Consider the following 16,809-nt stretch of genomic DNA (forward strand, 5'->3'; position numbering starts at 1 on the left):
CGGCTTAGTTTACCAGCGCTGGGGTTTATTATGGATCCCCATTAGTTCCTGCCAAGGCAGCAGCTACTCTTCCTGGGGTTTATTATGGATCCCCATTAGTTCCTGCCAAGGCAGCAGCTACTCTTCCTGGGGTTTATTATGGATCCCCATTAGTTCCTGCCAAGGCAGCGGCTACTCTTCCTGGGGTTTATTATGGATCCCCATTAGTTCCTGCCAAGGCAGCAGCTACTCTTCCTGGGGTTTATTATGGATCCCCATTAGTTCCTGCCAAGGCAGCAGCTAATCTTCCTGGGGTGGTCCCATTAGTTCCTGCCAAGGCAGCAGCTACTCTTCCTGGGGTTTATTATGACATTAGTTCCTGCCAAGGCAGCAGCTACTCTTCCTGGGGTTTATTATGGATCCCCATTAGTTCCTGCCAAGGCAGCAGCTACTCTTCCTGGGGTTTATTATGGATCCCCATTAGTTCCTGCCGAGGCAGCAGCTACTCTTCCTGGGGTTTATTTGGATCTCATTAGTTCCTGCCGAGGCAGCAGCTACTCTTCCTGGGGTTTATTATGGATCCCCATTAGTTCCTGCCGAGGCAGCAGCTACTCTTCCTGGGGTTTATTATGGATCCCCATTAGTTCCTGCCAAGGCAGCAGCTACTCTTCCTGGGGTCCAGCCACATTAAGGCAGTTATATACAATTGAAAACATTACAATACATTTCACAACACATTGTGTTCTCTCAGGCCACTACTCTACCACATTTTAGTCATTTAGCAGACGCTCTTATCCAGAGCGACTTACAGTTAGTGAATACATTTTTTTTTTATACTGGCCCCCCGTGGGAATTGAACCCACAACCCTGGCGTTGCAAACGCCATGCTCTATCAACTGAGCTACATCCCTGCCGGCCATTCCCTCCCCTAGACGACGCTGGGCCAATTGTGCACCGCCCATGAGTCTCCCGGTCCCGGTCGCGGCCGGCTGCGACAGAGCCTGGATTCGAACCAGGATCTCTAGTGGCACAGTTAGCACTGCGATGCAGTGCCTTAGACCACTGCGCCACTCAGGAGTACTACCACATAGCTACAACACAAAATCCATGTGTGTGTGTGTGTGTGTGTGTGTGTGTGTGTGTGTGTGTGTGTGTGGTGGAGTGTCTCTTAACAGTATGCGCTGTTCCAAAAGGTGTATTTGTATCTGTTTTTTAAATCTAATTTTACTGCTTGCATCAGTTACTTGATGTGGAACAGAGTTCCATGTAGTCATGGCTCTATGTAGTACTGTGCGCCTCCCATAGTCTGTTCTGGACTTGGGGACTGTGAAGAGACCTCTGGTGGCATGTCTTGTGGGGTATGCATGGGTGTCTGAGCTGTGTGCTAGTAGTTTAAACAGACAGCTCGGTGTATTCAACATGTCAATACCTCTCACATACAAGTAGTGATGAAGTCGATCTCTCCTCTACTTTGAGCCAGGAGAGATTTACATTATTAATGTTAGCTCTCCGTGGACATTTTAAGGGCCAGCCGTGCTTCCCTGTTCTGGGTCAATTGTAATTTTCCTAAGTCCCTCTTTTGTGACACCTGACCACACGACTGGACAGTAGTCCAGGTGCGACAACTAGGGCCTGTAAGACCTGCCTTGTTGATAGTCTTGTTAAGAAGAAAGACCAGCGCTTTATTATAGATGTAAAGTGATACTTTTGTCTGTTGCATCATTCACTGGCCATGTCTCTGTGTGTAGGTATAGAAGATGCGTTCGAGACAGCCGTCACTGAAGTCAGTCTGCGGGCTGGAACAGATGAGTTCAACGCTACAGAGCTATTTGGTGTCGGTAAGATTCTTCTCTCATTTACTATTTTTTTCATCATTTTTCACTTCAGATCATCCCTCCATCGATGTGTCAGGTTCTTCAAACGTGATTCTATTTAGCATTAGTGTCCAGCTCAGGGTTGGGGTTCCATGTCTATTCAGTCAATTCCATGTCTATTCAGTCAATTCCAGTTCGAATTTCAGTTTACTTCCTGAATCTACTGAATTGTAATGGATTTAACTTAACGCCAAACTCTGGTCCATTCCTCCCAGCACAGTCCATTGATTTGAGTGGGAATGACTATTATCTATTCTAGTCATTCTACTTCTATGGTCCACCATGCACAGCTCCGCCTTCCTGGACCTGCTGATCATTCCTCAGACCTTCACTGGGATGGAGGAGGAGAAAGAGGAGGACAGGAAGAGCAGAGCATGCTGGTCCCAAAAACATGCTCTGCTCTGATCTGGTCCCAATAACATGCTCTGCTCTGCGATCTGGTACCAATCTGGTCCCAAAAACATGCTCTGCTCTGATCTGGTCCCAATCTGGTCCCAATAATATGCTCTGCTCTGATCTGGTCCCAATAACATGCTCTGCTCTGATCTGGTCCCAAAAACATGCTCTGCTCTGATCTGGTCCCAATCTGGTCCCAATAACATGCTCTGCTCTGATCTGGTCCCAATAACATGCTCTGCTCTGATCTGGTCCCAATCTGGTCCCAAAAACATGCTCTGCTCTGATCTGGTCCCAATAACATGCTCTGCTCTGATCTGGTCCCAATCTGGTCCCAATGACATGCTCTGCTCTGATCTAGTCCCAATGACATGCTCTGCTCTGCGATCTGGTCCCAATCTGGTCCCAATAACATGCTCTGCTCTGATCTGGTCCCAATCTGGTCCCAATAACATGCTCTGCTCTGATCTGGTCCCAATAACATGCTCTGCCCTGTGATCTGGTCCCAATAACATGCTCAGCTCTGTGATCTGGTCCCAACCTGGTCCCAATAACATGCTCTGCTCTGTGATCTGGTCCCAATCTGGTCCCAATAACATGCTCTGCTCTGATCTGGTCCCAATCTGGTCCCAATAACATGCTCTGCTCTGCGATCTGGTCCCAACCTGGTCCCAATAACATGCTCTGCTCTGTGATCTGGTCCCAATCTGGTCCCAATAACATGTTCTGCTCTGATCTGGTCCCAATCTGGTCCCAATAACGTGCTCTGCTCTGTGATCTGGTCCCAATCTGGTCCCAATAACATGCTCTGCCCTGATCTGGTCCCAATCTGGTCCCAATAACATGCTCTGCTCTGATCTGGTCCCAATCTGGTCCCAATAACATGCTCTGCTCTGTGATTTGGTCCCAATCTGGTCCCAATAACATGCTCTGCTCTGTGATCTGGTCCCAATCTGTTCCCAATAACATGCTCTGCTCTGTGATCTGGTCCCAATCTGGTCCCAATAACATGCTCTGCAATCTTGTCCCAATAACATGCTCTGAAACCTGGTCCCAATAACATGCTCTGCTCTGTGATCTGGTCCCAATAACATGCTCTGCGCTGCGATCTGGTCCCAATCTGGTCCCAATAACATGCTCTGCCCTGCGATCTGGTCCCAACCTGGTCCCAATAACATGCTCTGCCCTGCGATCTGGTCCCAACCTGGTCCCAAAAACATGCTCTGCGATCTGGTCCCAATCTGGTCCCAATAACATGCTCTGCTCTGCGATCTGGTCCCAATGACATGCTCTGCTCTGCGATCTGGTACCAATCTGGTCCCAATAACATGCTCTGCCCTGCGATCTGGTCCCAATCTGGTCCCAATAACATGCGCTGCGATCTGGTCCCAATAACATGCTCTGCGCTGCGATCTGGTCCCAATCTGGTCCCAATAACATGCTCTGCTCTGCGATCTGGTCCCAATGACATGCTCTGCTCTGCAATCTGGTCCCGATCTGGTCCCAATCTGGTCCCAATAACATGCTCTGCGCAGCGATCTGGTCCCAATCTGGTCCCAATAACATGCTCTGCTCTGCGATCTGGTCCCAATGACATGCTCTGCTCTGCGATCTGGTCCCAATCTGGTCCCAATAACATGCGCTGCGATCTGGTCCCAATAACATGCTCTGCTCTGTGATCTGGTCCCAATCTGAGAGAGAGGCAAGTGAGAAGATAGAGAGAGAGTAAAAGAGATCTAGATCCAGACTAACTAACTCTCTCTGATCTCTTCCAGACACAGACAGCTGTAGAGATAGATCCAGACTAACTAACTCTCTCTGATCTCTTCCAGACACAGACAGCTGTAGAGATAGATCCAGACTAACTAACTTGCTTTGATCTCTTCCAGACACAGACAGCTGTAGAGATAGATCCAGACTAACTAACTCTCTCTGATCTCTTCCAGACACAGACAGCTGTAGAGATAGATCAAGACTAACTAACTCTGTCTCTGATCTCTTCCAGACACAGACAGCTGTGAACGCTGGATGAACTGTAAGTCTGAGTTCCTGAAGAAATACATGACTAAAGTCTCCAACGACCTCCCCAGCTGCCCCTGCTCCTACCCCACCGAGGTGGCCTACAGCACGGCCGACGTCCCCGACCCCGCCACGCGCCGGGACTTCCGCTGGAAAGACGCCAGCGGCCCCAAGGAGAAGCTAGAGATCTACAAACCCACGGCCCGGTACTGCATCCGCTCCACGTTAACTCTAGAGTCCACGACTCTGGCCGCACAGCACTGCTGCTACGGTGACAACATGAAGCTCATCACCCGCGGAAAAGGAGCGGGAACGCCAAACCTCATCAGCACGGAGTTCTCTGCCGACCTCCACTACAAGGTAGACATCCTGCCCTGGATCATCTGTAAAGGGGACTGGAGCCGCTATAACCAGGCCAGGCCACCTAGCAACGGGCAGAAGTGTCCAGACAACCCCCTGGATGAGGATTACCACAAACAGGTGGAGGAGGCATGGGAGTTTTAGAACCTGAGAGATGAACGTATGAAGGGGGGGAAAAAAAACAAAAACTGATCTGAAATATTTGTAATGAATCTGGTACTTCAAATGGTGCTTCAAACCATCCAAGGCTAGGGGCAGTCTGTTGATATCAGCCAACGTGATGAAGAGACAACGTATCGCTCACTTGGACGCAAGTTATTGTCCTCCACAGAGACTGTGGGCTCTATTTGAACCTAACACAACGGTCAATCTAAGCAATGGCGGTAGTGCAATAGGTTCGGGGGGGGGTGTCAGAAATACTTTTGCTATTTTCATAACCAGAATTATTGTAGCAGTAGCGCAAAAGGGTTTTGATTTAATAAATAAAAGTTGATGGTACAGTATGTCGAAGGCTTGGCCAATCAGAACGTGCTCCATGGCTAAATGTGGTTGCTTCAAGTTGTGTTTTTACGGTCTTGTATGTATTGCGTTGTCATCAACTCCAATTAGGATGTTAGTCCGTTACAGCCTGGTTGGTTAAACAGCCAACAGAAACAAGATAACAATTGTAGGCCTATCCCATATTTGCTAAACATGTTGAACATGTTTTTGAACAGTAATTGCATGGCTTCAACATGTAACTATATATTGTTAAAATTGACACTGATATAGACTTACTGTAACATGCATTATGTCTGAGCCAAAGGTCAATAAATCAAAATCATATTTTATTTTTTCACATGCACGAATACAACAGGTTTAGACTTTACAGTGAAACGCTTCCCCACGATGCAGAGCAAGATTAAACCCACTAATGATTAGACCTAAAAAGATAGTGAATAATTCTAATAAAACGAAACAACTTGTTTTTTAATTGGCTATATCTAAATACAGAAGTTACCATCATCGCTCCCCACGGGCATGTAATATTAGGCATAAGACAACGTAGACTATGGAGGGTTTTACACACATCCAAACTTTTCACAGGAGCTGGATAAAGATCCAATATACAGAGAAAGGGGGAACGTCCACTACCATCACTGTTGATATGGCCAGTAGTGACTTGGCCAGTAGTGACTTGGCCAGTAGTGACTTTGCCAGGTGAAAGGTAAACAAACAAACAGGCTAATAGCCTACAAGCGGATTCAGCACCACAGACAGCGAATTCCCGCCATTTGACAGTTATGTCCAACAGAGGAAGGTGGAAGATGCATAAAACCCCCCAGAGATAAACGATAAGCAGTCTGTTGTAATAACTTGATGTTCCTAAACAGGCTTCCTACAGTCACTGACACCTTTCATGCAATGGGAATCGCACATTTTCAGTCCAAACGTTTCACAGAAGATGGACAAAAAATAATGTCCAATATAAATAAAAGAAGCGGAAGGACAGTTTGTTGACAGTTTTGCTACTCGTGATATTTTTATAAAACATTGATGATGTACAAAACATTAGGAATATTGGGTGGTGGACCATTCTTGATACACACGGGAAACTGTTGAGCGTGAAAAACCCAGCAGCGTTGCAGTTCTTGACACAAACCGGTGCGCCTGGCACCTACTACCATACCCCGTTCAAAGGCACTTAAATATTTTATCTTGCCCTTTTACCCTCTGAAATGGCACACGTACACAATCCATGTCTCAATTGTCTCAAGGCTTAAAAATCCTTCTTTAACCTGTCTCCTCCCCTTCATCTACACTGGTTTGAAGTGGATTTAACAAGTTACATCAATAAGGGAATCATAGATTTCACCTTGATTCACCTGGTCAGTCTATGTTTTGTCCAGTCAGTGTACATAATGCTACTGTGTGGGCCTCCACTGTCTAAATCCATTTCATAACCAATGTTGTTACCCCTAAGACCATCTTTCGGACTTTAAATATCCCAAGTTGTGCTCACTGAAATTGGCATATTGGCTCACATTTTAAAGGACACACCTCAAATATTTCCACCTCTCCCATCTCAGCGCGAGCCAGCTGATGTAAGACCGGTAAATCGCCAAACCTGGCGTTAGGGCTGGAAAATGCCAGTGCACCAGTTTTTACATGACGAGATTGCAAACTAACGTGCGTTTGAAACTTGGGCCTCCTTGCCGCCAGACAAACATCGTATCATAACATAACCTCCTTACCGCCAGATGAACATTGTATCATAACATAACCTCCTTACCGCCAGACGAACATCGTATCATAACATAACCTCCTTACCGCCAGACGAACATCGTATCATAACATAACCTCCTTACCGCCAGATGAACATCGTATCATAACATAACCTCCTTACCGCCAGATGAACATCGTATCATAACATAACCTCCTTACCGCCAGACGAACATCGTATCATATCATAACCTTCTTACCGCCAGATGAACATAGTATCATAACATATCAATTTAATGATCAATGTAATGATCAATATAATGATTCAAAGTAAAACTGTATGATTGATTTTGCCAATATTCTGTCTGATAATTCTTTAAGTGTTGGGGTTAAAAGGGAGAGCTTGGTGTAGCTTCATAAAAAGGGGAAAATGTATTTTCATCTTGTAGGTTTTTCTGTCATTTTCATTTGTTTCTGATTGGTCAAATGGAAAACCCAGGGATCCCCATTGCCCAATTGGACATTATGTTTTGAGTGACACCCACCCTGACCCAACAGAAGATATGTATATATATAGAGAGAGAGAGAGACACCCCTGACCTATCAGAATCAGAAAGGGTCTCTGTGCTGTGGATAATACAGTTATCACATTGGAGCTGAGTGTCTGGGGGAGGAGCGACATCGGAAACCAGAACCAAATGTTGTGTGTTCGCTATGACATTTATGTTAAGTCCTGTCACGAGAGAGTGAAGAACCATGTCCAGAACCTGTGGCGGGATGGGTTACCATTCTACTAGCTTCCCGCTGCCAGACATATCACACAGAATGGCTGTGTTCAAGGCTAGCTTCCTACCCCCCTCTCTCCTAGAGCTGACTTGGGTAAATACATGACGTTCCGGTTCCCATGTATGTTTATATGGTTGTTTATTTAGCATACCCTTTATACCTGATCTTCCCTCCACTCTACCCTGTGGATTTCCTCCCTCCAGGTCATTCTGCCCTCCACTCTACCCTGTGGATTTCCTCCCTCCAGGTCATTCTGCCCTCCACTCTACCCTGTGGATTTCCTCCCTCCAGGTCATTCTGCCCTCCAATCTACCCTGTGGATTTCCTCCCTCCAGGTCATTCTGCCCTCCACTCTACCCTGTGGATTTCCTCCCTCCAGGTCATTATCTCCAGTGTAAAAATCCTGCAAAGTATTTATTAAGTTGTACCTTCATTTCCCAGTGTTGGGTGTGCATGATTATGGTCGCTGATTGGTTAATGGCTGAGTGCTAACTTGAGAAACACCTAGCAACAATCAGACTTGAGATACACCTAGCAACACTCAAACTTGAGATACACCTAGCAACACTCAGACTTGAGATACACCTAGCAACACTCAAACTTGAGATACACCTAGCAACACTCAAACTTGAGATACACCTAGCAACAATCAGACTTGAGATACACCTAGCAACACTCAAACTTTAGCTTAAATCATTCTTTAATGTCGATCTTTGCGCCAAAGCTTTGAGTTAGCCCGTCCATCATCATCTCAAGTTAGGATTCCGCCCAGTGGTAGAGGGGAAGGAATACGTGAATACAGTTCTTGTGATATACATTTTTAAATAAAAAACATGAAGTAACATTTCAGAGAAAACGTGCATCCTATCTTTATGCTTTAATGTCTGTCGGCATGTGACCTGACATTTATCCATGATATACACACAGCGTACCAAACATTAAGGACACCTGCTCTTTCCATGACATAGACTGACCAGGTGAATCCAGGTGAAAGCTATGATCCCTTATTGATGTCACTTGTTAAATCCACTTCAAATCAGTGTAGATGAAGGGGAGGAGACAGGTTAAATAAGGATTTTTTTTAGCCTTGAGACAATTTGAGACATGGATTGTGTATGTGTGACATTCAGAGGGTGAATGGGCAAGACAAAATATTGAAGTGCCTTTGAACGGTGTATGGTAGTAGGTACCAGACACACCAGTTGGTGTCAAGAACTGCAACGTGCTGGGTTTTTCACGCTTCCCGTGTGTATCGAGAAAGGTCCAGCACCGAAAGGACATCGAGCCAACTTGACACAGCTGTTGGAAAGCATTGGAGTCAACATGGGCGAGAATCCCTGTGGAAAGCTTTCAACGCCTTGTAGAGTCCATGCCCAGACGAAGTGAGGCTGTTCTGAGGGCAAAAGGGGGTTGCGGTCAGGGTTCTATGCAGGCCAGTCAAGTTATTCCGCACCGATCTCGACAATATTAGGAAGGTGTCCTGAATGTTTTGTACACTCAGTGTATATATTATTATAAACTGGGTGGTTCGAGCCCTGAATGCTGATTGGCTGCTAGCCGTGGTATATCAGACCTTATAAGACAAAACATGTATTTTTACTGCTCTAATTACGTCAGTTTACAAAAGCAATAAGGCACATCAGGGGTTTGTGGTATATGGCCAATATACCACGGCTAAGGAATGTATCCATGCATCAGAACAACCCTTAGCCGTGGTATATTGGCCATATATACCCCCTCCGGCCTTATTGCTTAACCCATCAGAGTCTAAGCCCTGTCTAAACCTTTCTGACACTCTGTCACCTTTCAACTCAGATGCGGAGGTGCGACATCGGCGGATGCGGTGGATTGAGACAGAGACAGACAAACGGTTCGGACGTTACAGTCTGACATACTGTCACCTTTCTGACAAAGAAGAAACAGACGCTCTCTAGCTTCAACTGATGGACTTTGTATTATGCTAATACATTTTCACAGGGGCGCGGACACAGACTCTAGGGGGTTAATTAGATATTATACATCCAAAATAATCAGGTGTCCCATACATATCTGTGAAGCAAAATGACAAGGTATGTAACTCCTGGGATTATAATGTAGAAAGGTATTTTACGTCAGGATGTTTGAGTTAGAATCACCTGCTGCTATTCACCTTCCTTCTAATCTGGGGATAATGATCAGTAATAAACTTCCCAGCAGGTTAAGCCATTAGTTCGTCCAGTATGCCACTGAGACTCTGTCCTTTTGATAGGATTGTGATATTCTGTTAGGAGGGAGGAAGGTGCCCCTGAACATAACATGGCTCACATTCTTTATCTTTGGCATGTATCCTGACATTCCTGAGTCATTTCTCTGAGAATGTACACTACACACACACACACACACACACACACACACACACGTGTACACACACACGCTTGGAGCAGGCAGGGTCCTCTGACCATTCCCTGTGATGGAAGCGTACATACCCTGAGTGCTGTCGTCATTGTCACACAGAAAGCCATTCATGCTGGCCTTTAGTGTTGTATCTAAGCCTCAGCTGGGCAGCTGTATCAGGGTCCTGTCTCTGTCTTTCTACGGGTCATAGCACGTTCCAGCTATGTTGGATCTCACATACACACACCGAATGTCTTCCTTACAGCCACTCACACTGACATTCTGCTCAACGGCGCTCCTGTTCACTGCGCATGTCATCTACTCGATTTGAGCTGGATCAATCTTGGGAGTATTGTAGTCATATTTCAATCAAACTGGAAAGAAAAGGAGTTACCCATGTCTGAGACATCACTATGTTGAAATCAAATGTAAGTAACTCCCCGTGTTAAAGGAGCCTCTGTCTTCAAGGTGTTGCAGCCAGAATCGTTGAAAGTGTGATAGGATGGTTTTTGGGTCTAGAGAAAAGAGTGTTAAGAGAACTTGTTTTAACTGTTGTCTTTTATAACTATAATTTATAATATTTATAATTTATATAATTTTAACCTCACTAACGCTCTTGTGGCTGAATGGAAACAAGTCCCCGCAGCAATGTTCCTACACTACATCACCAAAAGTATGTGGACACCTGCTCGTCGAACATCTCATTCCAAAATCATCTGCATTAATATGGAGTTGGTCCCCCCTTTGCTGCTATAACAGCCTCCACTCTTCTGGGAAGGCTTTCCACTAGATGTTGGAACATTGCTGCGGGGGACTTGCTTCCATTCAGCCACAAGACCATTAGTGAGGTCGGGCACTGATTTTGCGCGATTAGGCCTGGCTCGCAGTCGACGTTCCAATTCATCCCAAAGGTGTTCGATGGGGTTGAGATCAGGGTTCTATGCATGCCAGTCAAGTTCTTCCACACCGATGTCGACAAACCATTTTTGTATGGACCTTGCTTTGTTCACGGGGGCATTGTCATGCTGAAACAGGAAAGGGCCTTCCCCAAACTGTTACCTCAAAGTTGCAAGCACAGAATCGTCTAGAATGTCATTGTATGCTATAGCGATAAGATTTCCCTTCCCTGGAACTAAGGGGCCTAGCCTGAACCATGAAAACCAGCCCCAGACCATTATTCCTCCATTATTCGGGCAGGTAGCGTTCTCCTGGCATCCGCCAAACCCAGATTCATCAGTCAGACTGCCAGATGGTGAAGCGTGATTCATCACTCCAGAGAAAGCATTTCCACTGCTCCAGAGTCCAATGGCGGCAAGCTTTACACCATTCCAGCCGACACATGGCATTGTGCATGGTGATCTTAGGCTTGTGTGTGGCTGCACAGCCATGGAAACCCATTTCATGAAATTCCCAACAAACAGTTATTGTGCTGACGTTGCTTCCAGAGGCAGTTTGGAACTCGGAAGTGAGTGTTGCATCCGAGAACAGTGTCACGACTTCCTCCGAAGCTGCCTCCTCTCCTTGTTCGGGCAGGCTTCGGCGTTCGTCGTCACCGGCCTTCTAGCCACTGCAGCTCCTCATCTCATCATTCCATTTGTTTTGTCTTGTTTATTACACACACCTGGTTCATATCCCCTCATCAGTACCTGTATAAGTGTTCCCTCTGCCCCCTTGTCTTTCTGTGTGATTAGTTATTGTGGAGGTTACATTAGCTCGGTGGAGCTCTTTGTATTTTGTATCACCGGGATATTTCACCCCTGTGTCTTGTTGTTTTCCAGTGCGACGTATTTACCGCACTGGAGTGTTTTACGCATTGCTGCGTACCGCTGTGTTACGGAATGAACCATTTTATTCTGTGATTTATCCTCCTGCTCCTGACTCCTTCTAAATCACTCACCACAGAATCACACTCCTGAACATGGAGTCAGCAGGAGAGGAGAACATGCCTGGAGTTGTGGCACGGGTCCGGGAGCACTCCAACATGCTAGCCAGCATGGGAGAAGGGATGGATCGGGTTCTCCAGGTCGTCCAACGCCTGGAGAGGAGAGGACCCGACCCTTCGGGACCAGCTGAGCGACCGGATCCAGCCATCCACACCCCAGCGCCCAGAGGGATTCACCTATCACAACCGAGGGAGTACGACGGGACAGCGGCCCGTTGCCAGGGATTCCTCCTGCAGCTGGACCTCTATTTTTCGACTATCAGCCCGGTTCCATCGGAGCGGGAGAAGGTGTCCGCCCTCATCTCCTGCCTCTCTGGGAAAGCCCTGGAGTGGGCCAACACGGTCTGGAGTGAAGGAGGAGACGCGTTGGACAACTACGGGGCTAGTCCACCTGAGGCAGGGGACGAGGACCGCGCACCACATTGACTTTTGACCAGCTGGTGGACATGGCCATCCGGTTGGACAACCTGCTAGCTTCAAGATGACGTCCTGGAAGTGGCTTGCACATTTCATCCCCCTTCAACCCAGATTCCATTCCGATGGAGCTGGGTGGTGCAGCGATCTGGGAGAACGGAGGACGACAGCTCCAGTCCATTCCACTGCCCATCAAAGCACTTGACAGTCGACCATTAGATTCAGGGTTCGTTGGGGAAGTTACAGCACCAGTCACGATGGTTACGCAAGAGACCCATAGTGAGCAAGTCACCTTTTTTATTATTGAGTCTCCTGATTTCCCTGCTGTGTTGGGTCTTCCCTGGTTAGCACTACACAACCCCACCTTTTCATGGCCGCAGAGGGTTCTCACAGGGTGGTCGCGAGAGTGTCAGGGTAGGTGCCTAGCTGTTTCCGTTGGTGCGACCACGGTGGAAAGTCCAGACACTACCTCCACCGTGCGCATTCCCCCCGACAAAATGCAGGCGACCAAATTACCACCTCATCGGGCGGGGGATTGCGCGATAAACCTCTGGGTAGACGCTGTACCTCCCAGGAGTCATGTGTATCCCCTGTCGCAGGCTGAAACTGAAGCGATGGAGACATACGTCTCCGAGTCCCTGCGCCAGGGGGTATATACGTCCCTCCACTTCTCCCGCCTCCTCAAGTTTTTTTATTTATTTATTTATTTCACTTTTATTTAACCAGGTAAGCCAGTTGAGAACAAGTTCTCATTTACAACTGCGACCTGGCCAAGATAAAGCAAAGCAGTGTGATAAAAACAACACAGAGTTACATATGGGGTAAAAAAAACATAGTCAAAAATACAACAGAAAATATATATACAGTGTGTGCAAATGTAGCAAGTTATGGAGGTAAGGCAATAAATAGGCCATAGTGCAAAATAATTACAATAGTATTAACACTGGAATGATAGATGTGCAAGAGATTATGTGCAAATAGAGATACTGGGGTGCAAAAGAGCAAAATAAATAACAATATAGGGATGAGGTAGTTGGGTGGGCTAATTTCAGATGGGCTGTGTACAGGTGCAGTGATCGGTGCAGTGATCGGTAAGGTGCTCTGACAACTGATGCTTAAAGTTAGTGAGGGAGATAAGAGTCTCCAGCTTCAGAGATTTTTGCAATTCGTTCCAGTCATTGGCAGCAGAGAACTGGAAGGAATGGTGGCCAAAGGAGGTGTTGGCTTTGGGGATGACCAGTGAGATATACCTGCTGGAGCGCAGACTACGGGTGGGTGCTGCTATGGTGACCAATGAGCTAAGATAAGGCGGGGATTTGCCTAGCAGTGATTTATAGATGGCCTGGAGCCAGTGGGTTTGACGACGAACATGTAGTGAGGACCAGCCAACAAGAGCGTACAGGTCACAGTGGTGGGTAGTGTATGGGGCGTTGGAGACAAAACGGATGGCACTGTGATAGACTACATCCAATTTGCTGAGTAGAGTGTTGGAGGCTATTTTGTAAATGACATCGCCGAAGTCAAGGATCGGTAGGATAGTCAGTTTTACGAGGGCATGTTTGGCAGCATGAGTGAAGCCGATTCTAGATTTAACTTTGGATTGGAGATTCTTTATGTGAGTCTGGAAGGAGAGTTTACAGTCTAACCAGACACCTAGGTATTTGTAGTTGTCCACATACTCTAGGTCAGACCCGTCGAGAGTGGTGATTCTAGTCGGGTGGGCGGGTGCCAGCAGCGTTCGATTGAAAAGCATGCATTTAGTTTTACTAGTGTTTAAGAGCAGTTGGAGGCTACTGAAAGAGTGTTGTATGGCATTGAAGCTCGTTTGGAGGTTTGTTAACACAGTGTCCAATGAAGGGCCAGATGTATACAAAAATGGTGTCGTCTGCGTAGAGGTGGATCTGAGAGTCACCAGCAGCAAGAGCGACATCATTGATATACACGGAGAAAAGTGTCGGCCCAAGAATTGAACCCTGTGGCACCCCCATAGAGACTGCCATAGGTCCAGACAACAGGCCCTCCGATTTGACACACTGAACTCTATCTGAGAAGTAGTTGGTGAACCAGGCGAGGCAGTCATTTGAGAAACCAAGGCTATTTAGTCTGCCAATAAGAATGCGGTGGTTGACAGAGTCGAAAGCCTTGGCCAGGTCGATGAAGACGGCTGCACAGTACTGTCTATTATCAATCGCGGTTATAATATCGTTTAGGACCTTGAGCGTGGCTGAAGCGCACCCATGACCAGCTCGGAAACCGGATTGCATAGCGGAGAAGGTACGGTGGTATTCGAAATGGTCGGTGATCTGTTTGTTAACTTGGCTTTCAAATACTTTCGAAAGGCAGGGCAGGATGGATATAGGTCTGTAACAGTTTGGATCTAGAGTGTCACCCCCTTTGAGTTTCATTGCCAAGGCAGAAAAGTGTCTGTTTTTCCAACAGGCCGTCTCCTTCCTCGGATACCACATCACTACCTCAGGTGTGGAGATGGAGGGAGGCCGCATTTCATCTGTATACGGATCCCTCCCATCCCGGGCCCAAACACACAGGGTCTCTCTCTCTCTCTCTGTCTCTCTCTCTTGTCCCTCTCTGATCCCCCCTCTCTGATCCCCATCTCTCTCCCTCTCTCCAGGACAGAGAATATATGAATCCTATAATACAACATCTTTCACAGGCTCCCTTCCAGAATTGCCAGCTGTATAAACTGTGTGAAGAGAACTGACTGACATGACTGGCTATTGGGTCATATTGACTTCAGCATGGACCTGAAGGAGTTGACCCTCCACATCTCAAGACAACTGAAGGAGTTGACCCTCCACATCTCTCAAGACAACTGAAGGAGTTGACCCTCCACATCTCTCAAGACAACTGAAGGAGTTGACCCTCCACATCTCTCAAGACAACTGGAGCACTGGGCCAGCCACTCTTAAATAGCACCTGGGTCAGCACAGGTGAAACACCTTCCCACTAATGAGATGGCAACCAGCACAGGTGAAACACATACTGACTAACGAGGTGACACCAACCGGTGCGCCCCACGTGCTGACGTCCAACCTCGAAATATATTGTATGTAGAAAAACCAAAGCCTGTAAGAGAATAGAGGAGCAAAGTTCGCTTAAAAACAGAACCCAGATCTGTTACATGGATCTTACAGGAACGTAACACTAAAGCTAAAACCTCAGCACTTTCAGAAGCAGCAGCAAGGGAAAAACGCCCTAGCAGACTCAATCATTATCGGTCATTTAACTAAACCATTTCTATGTTCACTTGTACGCGCTCCTTCTTCTTCTTCTATTTCTGCTTAAGGGTGATATTTATTCCTAGCTATGAGCTGAGAGGACAGGGACAGACCTGTAAGCTGTCTGTCTGGTTCAGGCCTCAAAAACATGATGTGTTTAGGTTTCAAAATGACAGAGGGACAACAAGGAGATGGAGGTGGAGAAGTACAGTAGCCTGGCAACAAGGAGATGGAGGTGGAGAAGTACAGTACCCTGACAACAAGGAGATGGAGGTGGAGAAGTACAGTAGCCTACATCTCATGCTATAGAAGACACACCGCAGGAATGCATAACATGTAGAGGCCTACATGTTAGAAGGAAAGTAATGAATCTCAAATATATGTTAGAATCAATCAGAAAGTCTCATTGTTTACAATGGGGGTCAGCCTTAGGCCCTTTACTCTTTAACATATACAGCTGTGGAAAAAAAATAAGAGACCACTGCTGATTTTTCTTAAATCAGCATCTCTACATGTATGACAGCCATTCCATCCCAGTGTCTGTTGAATTCCAACACAGGCACACCTCATTCTACTGAATGAGGTACTGATTAGGTGATCACATGAACCAAATCTTATTTAACGAGGAAAAGTATAAAAACCACTGCTGTGGTCATCACTATCCTCTTGCAATAGGACCAGCTGGATGGCAAAAACAGTGCTTATAGTACCTCAAAAGTAATATTAATCAAAAAATAACTATTGACCATGCCAAAAGAGTTGAAAAGGCAATTCTGAGTGAGGAAAAGAAGGGTTAAATTCTGGCTTTACTGGCAGAGGGATACAGTGTGCTTCAGGTTGCTTCCATCCTTAAAATTTCAAAGATGGCGGTTCATAAGAACAAGGTCAAGCAGCAGACATTGGAGACAACAAAGCTACAGACCGGCAGAGGGCTAAAACGACTCTCTACTGACCGGAATGACCGCCAACTCATTCGAATATCACTCAACAACCGTAGGATGACATCAAGTGACCTACAAATAGAATGGCAAACGGCAGCTGGGGTGAAGTGCACGGCGAGGACGGTTCGGAACAGGCTCCTAGGGGCAGGGCTGAAGTCGTGCAAAGCTAGAAAAAAGCCCTTCATCAATGAGAAGCAAAGAAGAGCCAGGCTGAGGTTTGCAAAAGACCATAAGGATTGGACCGTAGAGGACTTGAGTAAGGTCATCTTCTCTGATGAGTCCAATTT

General features: G+C 46.6%; 1 protein-coding gene across 1 annotated transcript in view; it reads left to right on the plus strand.

Moving 5' to 3' along the window:
* LOC121556399 (isthmin-1) overlaps positions 1–5,458 on the plus strand; it is a 43,545-nt gene extending 38,087 nt beyond the window's left edge. Inside the window, exons 5-6 of the mRNA XM_045215168.1 lie at positions 1,728–1,817; positions 4,255–5,458. Of these exons, the coding sequence (XP_045071103.1) occupies positions 1,728–1,817; positions 4,255–4,772 (608 nt within the window). The 3' untranslated portion in view covers positions 4,773–5,458. The remainder of the gene's footprint in view (positions 1–1,727; positions 1,818–4,254) is intronic.
* The last annotated feature ends 11,351 nt before the right edge of the window (positions 5,459–16,809 follow it).

The sequence above is a fragment of the Coregonus clupeaformis genome, unplaced genomic scaffold, assembly GCF_020615455.1.
Source record: "Coregonus clupeaformis isolate EN_2021a unplaced genomic scaffold, ASM2061545v1 scaf0381, whole genome shotgun sequence".
NCBI lineage: Eukaryota > Metazoa > Chordata > Actinopteri > Salmoniformes > Salmonidae > Coregonus > Coregonus clupeaformis.